Source organism: Telopea speciosissima, chromosome 8 (assembly GCF_018873765.1).
Source record: "Telopea speciosissima isolate NSW1024214 ecotype Mountain lineage chromosome 8, Tspe_v1, whole genome shotgun sequence".
Lineage (NCBI taxonomy): Eukaryota > Viridiplantae > Streptophyta > Magnoliopsida > Proteales > Proteaceae > Telopea > Telopea speciosissima.
Window position 1 is genome coordinate 53596892 of NC_057923.1, and position 12047 is coordinate 53608938.

At 36.8% G+C, this 12047-nt stretch overlaps 1 protein-coding gene across 1 annotated transcript; it reads right to left on the reverse strand.

Annotated features, from left to right (window-relative positions):
• Positions 1-2520: 2520 nt before the first annotated feature.
• On the reverse strand, positions 2521-6004 carry LOC122670372 (ferritin-4, chloroplastic-like). The gene is made up of 8 exons (XM_043867219.1): positions 5568-6004; positions 4909-4992; positions 4735-4795; positions 4542-4629; positions 3294-3355; positions 2965-3030; positions 2760-2823; positions 2521-2620 (listed from the first exon to the last, which is right to left on the reverse strand). Exons 1-8 carry the CDS (start codon positions 5894-5896, stop codon positions 2568-2570), a joined length of 807 nt encoding a protein of 268 aa, XP_043723154.1. The 5' UTR covers positions 5897-6004; the 3' UTR covers positions 2521-2567.
• Between the last annotated feature and the right edge of the window lie 6043 nt (positions 6005-12047).

Here is a 12047-nt window from a genome sequence, read left to right on the forward strand (position 1 = left end):
TAGCCAAAGAGATGGCAAGACAAATGGATGCGCTTAGAAAAGACATTGCAAATCAGTTGGTTATATCAAGAAACATGCCTCAAATTGAATGAAAATTAATCTGTACTGTTTCTTTTGATGTGTAAGAACGTAATGTTCAACACTAAAATTATCATACGTATGTTGACATTTTGGATATGTTTAATACTAATGAACTAATCTTCCTAATGTATCTAAATTATATGTTCTCATTCATTTATGTAATGAAAATTATGTCGAAAGATGAGATTTTTATGTAATTTGATAGCATAAGAATAGAAAACTGTTTTTGTTAATATGACATTCCATACATGTTTTTGTTTTTTCGTAACAACAGAAACAGTTTTTTTACCAAGTTTACCATACAACATTTGTTGGTACGGAATTACTCCAAAAATCCAGAAACAGAAAAAACTATTTCATGACTTAGAACCAGTTTTTTGAAACAGAAATGTTGCCATACATACCCTAAGGGTCGGATCAGCTATGATACCCTTAGTATTGCTCGCCTGTTTGCAAATCATTTCAGAGAGATCTAAACTTCATCCAATCCCATTAACCCTTAGTTTATCGAAAACCTATTCACACCAATTATTTCCCATGAGGAGAATTTGATTCTTCTACTCCTTTGGAGGATGAAATGATCAAGGCAGCTATCTTCAATTTAGCCTCCTACAAAGCACTAGGGTGGGATGTTTTATCAACAATATAATATCAGCAATGCTTAGAATCTATTAAAGATGATGTCATTCACTATGTGCTGAATCACACCCTTCTTGCCTTAATCCCTAACAAAATTATATACATGAGTCAATTGAGGATTTTTGACCAATCAATTTTTGCAATGTGTCTTACAAAATTATTGCAGAAATCCTCACGAAGAAATTGAGAACCCCATCTTGGGAAATTTGTTTTCCATTTTCAAGGAACTTCATTTAAGGACAACGAATTTATGATAATGTAGATCTTTCATTACATGAATAAAAAGGAAAGGACATGGGTGTAAAAATACTCTCCAGCTCACCAGTGAGTGTAGTGAAGATCGGACGGATGGAATTGTCCTTGGAGTGCATGCTGAACAGCTCCAGTTGTCCGATCCTCACTGTCATTCCTTCAAGTACTTCCCATTGTGAGGACCAATGATTCACCTCTTTTAACAAAAACTAAGCTACTTTTTTTTTTTTATGGGAAGAAACTAAGCTACTTACTACCTAAGCTGCAATCTCTTATCCCTCGAACCATGGTTCCCCCCATCCGAAGTTCCATGTCTCTTTGGAAGCATTTAAATGAAGCTCTTTTAACCTCACAAAAAATTGCAAGATTCATAAGCATTAATGGTTGTCCTTTTTTTTTTTAGCAAAAATGTGACAGTGGGATTGGTATTTGTTGCAAGATTCATAAGCATTAATGGTTGTCTATTTTTTTGGCAAAAATGTGACCGAGTAGGATTGGTATTTGTTCTTTATTGTACAATTTTTCCAAATGTATCTGGGCTTCATGAACACTAGAGCTGCATTTGGTATTCATTCCAGGTCGATTTCGCATTCTCAAACATTAAAACCAACAACTTTTATTACTCAAAAATGCAAAATTGACCTGAAATGCATTCCAAGAATGCATACCAAACACAGCCTAGGTTTTCAAGTAGAATTTAATTTTGAAAGCTAACTCCTTTCACCTTGTCATTTGAGTTTTTTTTTTTATTATCAGACCACAGCATTCCCAAAAGTGGTACAACCCTATTTCTCTCTATAGTGTTAATTACCTCTTATTTTCTTCGGCTTGCTAGAAATAAATTAATTTTCCAAATCCAACTTCCTGACCCATCTATAATTTATGAAGATCATCACCTCTTAGGAATGCATGTGATCTTACCATTTCTGCTCATTTTTTTTCTGGTTAGAAACCATTTCTGCCCATGAAGCAAACTCTACTTGATCCTCATGCTTGTACTTTATTTGATTACATTACGTTCCCGGTTGTGATCATCCACTACTGATCATTGATGAGTTTGGGTCATCAGACAAATGAAACAGTTGAGCTGCATTTTATAGATCTCTTTCACTTCTACATAATGCCTTCTTACACCCAAGCTTAGATTGAACTTACTATGATTTATTTACCAGGTAGTTTGATTCGTGAATATATGCAGATCTTGATAACATTAGGTTCTCATCAACAACTTGAGGCATGATCTGGGTTTCAGCTTCAGAAGTTGTACTACAAACAAACCAAACACTACCTACCTCTAAACTGAAAGAAACACACTTCTAAAAGCATAAACTGATAGTTGTACCATGAACAAAAAGAGCAGCTACCAACTAAAACTGAAAGAAACACACTCTAAGACCAGAAACAGATACAGAACAGCTACCACTAAAACTGAAAGCAACACACACCAAGGCCAGACACTGATATGGTAACACTACATCATGCGGCACCATTGTCTTCATCGAGGAGCTCTAAGACCAGAAACAGATACAGAACAGCAACCACTAAAATTGAAAGCAACACACTCTAAGGCCAGAAACTGATATGGTAACACTGCATCATGCGGCACCATTGTCTTCATCGAGGAGCATCTGGTCGAAGTGCCATACTCCTGCAAATCCACAAAAGAAAACACTCCTGTTAGCACATTTAATATCAAAATTGAAAAATAAGATAAGTTTTAAAAAATAAAAAAATAAAAAAAAGGTTGGAAGCATGTATTCTTAATGGCAGTGAGAATGGGAACTTACCATGTCCTTTGCCCACTCTTCTCAATTGAGCAACATATTCGGCGATCTTCTTGATGGATTCCACCTACATACATAAATAAATCAAATCAAAACCGAGAAGCTTAAATACTTTGAAAACCTACCACATATATTCATCTCCTTAGAGTTGAAGTAAAAAGGGGACCTAAACTTAAATAGGTAAAGGAAACATGACTATCAAATTCACCTGCTCAGTCAAAAACTCGCGCTCGATGAATTCAGCCATCTGCACATCATGAGTCCGTTCTGCTACCTATAGTTCAGTAATAAAGATACCTCAGAAGAAGCCCAAGCTATCGACGTACTCATAGCTTGTATGAAAAACTGTTCTTTTTCATTTCATTTTAGGAAAGGCTATAGTAAGGGTGCTTCCCATTTGAATAAGAGAACATGTTTTCTAAAGATACTCATAATCCACAACCTAATCATCGCTCCAAACGCAACAAAAAGTGAGAAAACACATGAAAACAAGCATCCATGTATATATACAAAATGCAAAGGAGTTTGAGGTTTTACACTGTGCAACTTCAGAAGCTTATCATTTGTTAACTTCTCCAATGCCAATGCAAGCTCCATTGCTGAGTCAAGAAAAGAGAAACGATCAATGCCATTTAAAGAGAACAAGTAGTATTTCAAACAAATCAGGGCATCATATCATGCGAGGAGACAGAAGAATTGTGAAGGCTGTCCAATTGCCCTACCGCGAGATGAAAAAGATTAAAAACAAAACCTAGTTTGGCCATATAGGGAGTTTTGGCCCTTCTCGAAATTCATTAATGAAGTTTCACTTATATGATAAAGAGGGGAGAAACACTACCACATGCATGTTATGCACACTAGCAAATTGAGGTTCATGATGCTACACACTTTTGTTCATATAAAATAAATTGATGAGAAAAATCGGTTTTCTTTTTCTATATAATAAATTGATGGGGAAAATTGGAAACAGGTGTAAGGCAGGCTGCGTTCATTTGATCCTCCTCAGACCCTGCTAAACACCGGAGCCTTGTGCACCGAGTACAGCCTTTTCTTTTTTTCCCCTTATTTCTTATATTTCAACATATGGCAAATCTTCTCTTGCTAATGCTAATAAAAGCATCCATGATTAAACATGCACACAAGCCTATACATCCATCCACACATTGATGAAAGTATGGCATACATGGGTCATCGCATGTGAACATCCACAGAGTAAAAAGATCTCATACGAAAATATCTACATACTAATTGCAAAGCAGAAAGTTCCTCTTCAGTGTTGGTAAAAAAAAAACACCCACCACTGAATCTCATAATTACTCCCCCACAAATCGTACGAAAGTCCAAAATACCATAGGTACTGTTCCTCTTCAGTGTTGGTAAAAAAAAAAAAAAAAACACCCACCAATACAAGTTTTTTTTTTTTTTTTTTTTTTTGGGGGGGGGGGGGGGGCCAGAAGGGAGGAGAGATTCCCTCTTCACCCCACACAAGTACAGCATGTGGCCATTAAACGGGGAATCAAACAGAGAACTAATCAGATAAAAGACAATTTGCAAATTCTGAAAAAACCCACTAACAGCCTTGCAAAAGTACTGAAATATGCTAGATACATATCCTGTACCAAATCAACTAGAAATGCATGCATACAATTACCTGAAATGAAACAAATGAAAAAAAAAAATGCTACATATGAATATGCATACCATACAACTAATATGGGTAAGAATATATATACTACCATTTAGATCTGTTACCATAACAACAACAGAGATAGAGCTTTCAATTACCATAAAGTGCATCTCCTTTCTCCTCATGATAAAATTCAGACTGGGGTGACACTATAGGCTGTAGCATTACTCTTCCTCCTCTCAAGTTCTGAGAATTGTCATGAGAGAACAGAATACATCCAATGAGCTGAACAGAGAACATGCGAAATAAAACAGAAACACAGCAAGAAGATTAAGAGGATTTGGCAAACACCTGATATTCCATGAGTTTTTCTGCATGTTCTCTCTCTTCATCACTTGACTCATGGAAAAATCTGAGATCAACAATTCATAATCAGATCGATGTCCAAGCAATTGAAATCTTCAAGGTAAGAGAGGGTTTTTTTTTTTTTTTTTTTTTTGGGGGGGGGGGGGGGTTAGACATTACTTGGCAAGGCCCTTGAGAGCAACATTATCCCGGTCGAAATAGGCATACAGGGCATGATACACATAGGAGACATTGTACTCCACACTGTAAATCAGACAGTGAAGGAAAAAATGTTAAAGTAGAAACAAAAACAGATTATAATAATCACTACACACATAAAAAGAATCATAAAAGCATGGAAATCGGAGATAAGCCTCTCAAACATAAGTTTCAAAACAAACACATAAGGAAAGAGGGAAAAACAACAAGAAGAACAAGAAATATGAAAGAGATCTTGGGAACCCACAACTGAGACACACAGATCAAAAGAAAAAATAAACAAATACATTAGATTAAAGTGAATAATCCATAAAAGAAGAGTAAAACCATCACTAGACCCAAAAAATAAAAAAAAAGGACACAAGAAACAATAAGAAGAACATAACCAAAATCAATAGTCCATTAACAAATTCTGCGGAATCAGATACACCCAAGAATGAGATTCAGTAAGAAGAAACGGATACATTAACAACGAAAGATGCAACAAGATTTATCAACAGAAGAAATGACCATAAATCAAAACACAACAGGAACAGCAAGAAACCTCCAAAATCGCAGCAGAAATTAGATGCAATCCCGAAGAAAAGAGGGGAAAGAAAGATTAGAAAAACAAAACCCACTTAATTTGTTCATTGATGGCAGCCTCAGAGTCATCAGCGTACTTCTGCCGTGCAAGTGACTGATGAGGCGAGACGGGAACGAGTGTTGACAGTGGCACCTTCTTCATCTCTTCGAAAGGCTCAAACACAACACCAGTCAATGACCGATTACCCGAATCTTTCGCTGCAGCAGAAACTACGAACCCATCTCCTCCCTTCCTCAGAGGAATCGACACAAAGGAAGAAGACGAGTTCAAGCTCGATGGCGAAACAAATGAAGAAGATTGAAAAGGGCTTCGACTAGCCCCTTGTGTGATTGACAGAGACGAAGCTGGAGAACTGAGAAGCATGGTTTCAGTAACGAAAAGAAACAAAGATTGGAAGGGTTAGAAGCTGAGAAAGCAGGAGAGAAAGAGATACAGAGTAAGGAGAAGATTCAGAAAGAAATGAGAAGATGATTCATGAGAACTATGGAAGGGATGAAGATATAGAGGGCTCTAGGCGGTCGTGTCTCATTTCGACCATTGGATTTGATTCCACGTGGACGGAGAGGATTGCATGGAAGGAAGAAGCGCGTGGCGGCCTCGTGGTTTTATCTGAAGATGCCCTTGTGTCTCTGAGATCAAAGAAAGTAAACTAACAATCCAAAAAAGTATCAGATAAAGAGAGAAGACAGAAAGCGACACAGAAGTTAGGGTTTCTTTTCTGATTTTTATCCATTGGTGGCCAAAAAGTAATGAATAAGGGAGAGAGTGTCAGACACCTTTCTCAATAAAATTCCCCTCTAAAAGAAGAAAAATTGAATATTGTGATTCACATAAAATAGTTTTGGTATTAAGAGCAATGATTCCTCTAGAATGGATGCCTGGAGGTTTCTGAAAAATTGTTCTTTTTTCTTCTATAAATTGCATCTAAAGTAGCTAACTTTTCAAGAAATTAGGGCCAGGTATCCAAATTTTTTCATATTATATTTGAGTTACACAATAACATTAGTCAATTTAATCAAGATTTTTTTATTTTTAATTTTTCACCATTATATATCAATTGGAGAAGAATTTTGTGTGGAGGAGTGTGGCCCGTGTGTTCGGGTGGAAGTATCAACAGGATTGACATTTTTATTTTTCACGGGGGACGAGACGATCATTTCACCCATCTATGTTTGAATGACATTCATGGATTACCCACTATATCTAAATACAGAGCCACGTTTTTCTATAAAAACCATTTTTCCATATCATAATTGGGGTTATGGATTTTTTTGTTAAAATAGGCTATGATTATATTTTAATTTAACCAAAGTGGTTGCAATCAGAAGCTCCCAACAGTTAATTAATTATTATTAAAATAAAAATACTTTCACAAGGAAAACAATTTTGCCTCAAATTCTTTTAGGACCGAGTTTCACTCCGTTAATGGTGAATGGGATCCCATTCATCGAGAGTTGGGAAAGAATGGAAATGTATATCGGGATAGTATTTTAGAACATACTAAAAACCTAGGAGGGGTTTGTGTACCCTAGAATGGTGGATGAACCGTCTTTTATTGGTGGAGTAAAACTTTGTCCATTGTTTTACTATTATACTTTATTTACCCCACAGCTGAGTTTTCACTTGCAGTAGTAAGGTGTAGCGCCTAAAACCAAGATCGGTTGGGTTAGAGAGAAGAAAAGAAATAATGCTCTACACCTAACCCTTACCCCTTCAATCAATCATGTTGTCCACATTGCTGTATGTGAGTGCAGACGTTCAATGCAGCCTATTCCTGCTGTTTTGTTTACATTCTCAAGTTTTCTGTGTTAACGCAAATACTAAGAAACATGAATAAACAATCAAAACAAAGATGACAAAGAGATTTAAAAATGATTTACAATTAATGGAAGAAAAGTATAATGGAGATCTCTCAAAACCACTACCAATTGTAGCAAGAACTTTCTCCATAAAATCCTAGCTCAAAAATCCCCAAATCTTGATCACTTATTTTTATTTGCTAACACAAATAAGATGATAAACATATAAATACTCCTTCAAGGTTGATCGATCCATTGGGTTGGCTCACATCTATCGGCCCAAGCCCTCTGCTATCATCATAGACCTTAGAAAAAATCTCATTTAAATCAAAACAAAAAATGTCAAGACCAGTCTTCAAAATGAGTACAAGAATTTAAGACACACATAAGACTTTGACTGGTACAGCGAGAAACTGCATTAATCCTAGCTTGCTTCTTGAAACCCTTTTCCACCATTGGATGTGAAAAGATTCACAAGTGAAGATCAGTATCTGCACCTTCAAATCTTTTAAACTCTTGGACCACAAAGTGGAGCAAACTTGTGTTCCCACCGATTCCTTTCACTTCCGCTAGTTTTAAGAGTGTATCGAGCTTGCATCATAACAATAGATGCTAATTTTTATTTTTATTTTGGTAAAAGTAGATACTAATTTTCGTTATGAAAATATTACTAGGCGGTGTTAACAGAGACCCCAAAAATCCTCTTCTCCATACAGATTTAGGGAACTTCCAAGAATCCCACAATTGCTATGTTAGAGGTGGATCTGTGCACATGTAGTAGTAGGCGGTGTACAGGCAACATGAACGGGTTCCTCTCCAGCGTACATCCGATGGTTGTAGAGCCACCGATGCGCACACCAACACATATCTCGATGCACATCGTGGCTCTGTAGTCATCGGATGTGTGCTGGACACCGTCTCACACTGGAGAGGAGCCGAGTCTGAGGCAACAGAGCTTACGATCAGGAGCAGCAGGAGTGAGGGGTGTGCGTCTAGGGGTGTCAATTCAAAGCCCGCATCGGTAGGACCGACCTATCCCGACTGATGAAAGTCCAAAACCGGCACGACATAGTAGTCAAATGTGTTGGCCGGTTAAGGCTCAACACTTTAGCTAAACATGTCGGTCATGATGCAAGGGGATGGACTGATGGACGCTCGATTGAGCTCAACACATTTAAGCCCGTTTGTTTTTCCCCAATTACCCATAAATTTTACTATTTTATCCTAAATATACCATTTTTTAATTTCTTTTATTAATTTATCATTTTGCATGACATAAGCTATAAATAAAGGACTATAAATCTTAAGTTGAGAAGTTGATGGGCAAAAAATAAACGGAGCCATTTATATTATTCGAAATGCCATCATATATATGTCCATTGAGATTGAAAGCCATAGAGGTATAAATAAATTTAAGATTTACTTATAAATGTCCATTAGCCCAATGAGAAACATTCTTTCAAGTAAGTTCTCGTATCATCACAAAGAATTGAATCTTATTAAGAGCTATATGGACCAAACTTGCACAGCCCTATTTTAGCTCATCTAGTATGAGCTCGTTTATAAGCACGTTTAGCTGTTTGTACAAGCTCAATTATAAACACATACCCGATCGACTGTTTATAAATGAGACCATGCCTAGCCTATGATGACCGATGGTCATGGTGCAAGATCCTAAAGTAGGGAGGATTGATTAGACCAACCGAAACCGGCCAGGACCAACCGATTGCCACTCCTGGTATGGTGTTGTGTGGTTAGGGATCTCGATGCGGAGGGGCAAAACCGTTCAACCGCTAAATCCGGTGACACTGATGGCATTGAGGTTCATGGAAAGGGGAGGACTGGAGAGTGCAACTGCTCTCAGTTTCATGGAGAAGAGAATCGGAGACGGAGGTGCACAGAGAAGTAAAAAGGGTGCAGGTGGATGAAGGCGAATGATGGTGATGATGGAGGTGCATGGAGTGAGGCTAGGTAGGCTAGAGCGAACAATTGGTGCTTACAGCCACAATAGAGAGACAGTGTTGTTCGCTGGAGATAGTGGGTAAGGGTATTAAAAGGTTCGGTTCTGGTGTAAATGGGTCAGTTTGATTCGGTTCATTGCAAGATTTTTTAGGTAAAATTAGAAAGAAACGTTTAATTAATGGTCTCAAATAGTGAAATCGAAACCATTTATAAACGGTTCCAGTTTAAACGATTTTATTTTAAATTTTTTTAAATTAAAATAGATTCATTTTTTTTTTTTTGATGAGAAAAGAAAAACATATGTATTAATAGGATGACAAATTTGTACAGTGTTCAAGGACACAAGATGCATTAGTGCTAGTGGTTTATTGTGCAAAAGATCTAAACCAAGTTAGTAAAGAAGAATTTGCCAAAAGCTTAAACATAAGATTTTTGGCTCGATCCAAAATCTGCAGTCAACAAAATGTTAAAACGGATGCTTCCCTATTAATTTTTGGGCAAGAGATCTCTATTTGGTGGTGTTTTCTATGCTCTCCAATGGGTAAGCACACTTGAGTATCTAGCCAGGGGGTAGAGGCATCATCGCACGGTGTCCTGTGAGTGGGCATATGAAATACCACCAAGTAGAGATCTTTTTCCCTTTTTTTTTTTTTATTAAAATGGATGTAAACTTAATGTTAAATGATTTAACTTACTACTTATATCAATCGATTTTAAATGAATATTTAATTGGATTACTGTCGGTTTAAATTTGATTTATTTAAATGGTTTACTGTCGGTTTAAATGGTTTGATTTTAACCATTTAACTAAATGCTCTCAATTTTAAAACAAATTTTTTAAAAAATTGAATCATTTATTTAACGGTTTCACGATTTTAGTATAAACGACTTGGTTCGGTTTCGGTTTGATTTTGACACCCTTAATAGTGGGTCGAGGGGTTAGGGGTTACAATTTCTTTTTTGGGTTGGGGGGGGGGGGGGGGACCGGACGAGGAATAGGATGTCTCGAACTCGAGTCTTCTGCAGGGTGGGGGGCTAGGCTCTACTTCACTAGCCCAAGCCAGTTGCGGTAGTAGCTATCCTCAGATCGCGGGAGAAGTTTGCATAGAGATTGTTGGTGGTGTCTGCATAGGATAATACCAAAACAGGATTCATGTTAATACCCCTACAATTTGACTAATTATGACTTTTTTATGATCTCCCGACCCAAACTGACCGATCGATTAATAATCCGACTCAACTCGGATGTTTAAAGCTCGTTTACTCAGCTAGACAAGTTTAAAGTTGTTTAAAGCCCGTTTAAAAGAGAAATGTCTCATTAGTCCATTTAAGGTCTGTTTAGCCCGATTAAAGGCTGGTACCTAACCAACCGTTTATAAATGAGACCATGCCTAACCTATGAGGACTAATTACTTTAACGGGCCAGTCATAGTGTGAGGCCCTAAAATGGGGACAACCGATTAAGTTCGACCAAAACTAATCCAACCGGACCAATTGACAACCCTAGTTCGGGCTTTATTAACTTGGCGTCTCTTAAAAAATTAGAAGAGCAAAATCTAGATAAATCTCATCCAAGAGATAAAGGGAAAATCTGAATGAACTAATTTTCGATGTGTATATTGTTTAAAAAAGGGCATATATAGTGTAGGTACAAGGGGATTTTGGGGCCTATCTTTGCATTGTTCCCTTCCACAATGGAGTGAGGGGTACTCTTTCAGGATAAAGATTGACTCTAAAAGTATAAGTTGAGTCGGAGATAAGTGTAACAGTCAGGTTACAGATATGGGAAGGTGTTAGGCATCTAATCTGTTCGATAAAAAATTAATTTTCTTAATTATTTGATACTTTTTATAAAACAATAAGCATTCTTCAGAAATAAGCATGGCATAGTGTTAATAATAAATGATTAAAAGGGGAGAATCTCAACCAAAGCGATGAAAGAAGGAAAATGAAATCATAAACTAGCAAACAAGTCATTTAAGATAGAACCAAAAGAAAAACGATTCAAAGAATTTTTTTTTTTTTTTTGCGGCAAAACGACATAAAACAGATTAATTTAAAAAATTTAAACATGAATATGTTAGTAGAACTGGAATAAGTATATAAAGTGGTAACATCAGCCAAATAAACGGTTTATTGTCAGGCTCAAGCGACATGGATTAATAAACACATGGAATTTTTTATTTCAAGAGGGACTGGATGGTAATTTCACACGTTTTTGTGTTCATGCGTAGGAGCCACACGACTAAGATACATTCTTTTTTCCTATAAATAAATATCATCTGATGTACAAAAAGTAATAAATGACAAAAATTAAAAGACTAAGTTTCCCTTCACCCATAGAGGATGGTTCCCCCACAATCCTAGGGTTCACAAACCCCACCTAGGGTTTTGGTATATTCCAAAATATCCTCCCGATACCCTTTTCCACCTTCTCCCGTCTCGCATTGAATGGGATCCCATTCATCGTGGGTGGAGAGAAACTCGGTCCAAAATTAAATGATTCTAGAAATGATTAAGAACAAACATAGCAAATTCAATTACAGAAAACGGTAGCAAATGGCCGGCTAGCTAGTTCAATGAACCGAAATTGGCAGTTGAGAGGCATCATATAAGGAAAGCAATAGCAACTACTTACAAGTTTAGATAACAAAAATTGGCAGTTGAGAGAGAGATAGTATATTAAAAAATGGATGAAATAAAAGAAAGTGATTTGAGTTCTTCGATTGCATAGTGTACACTAGTGTCTTCCT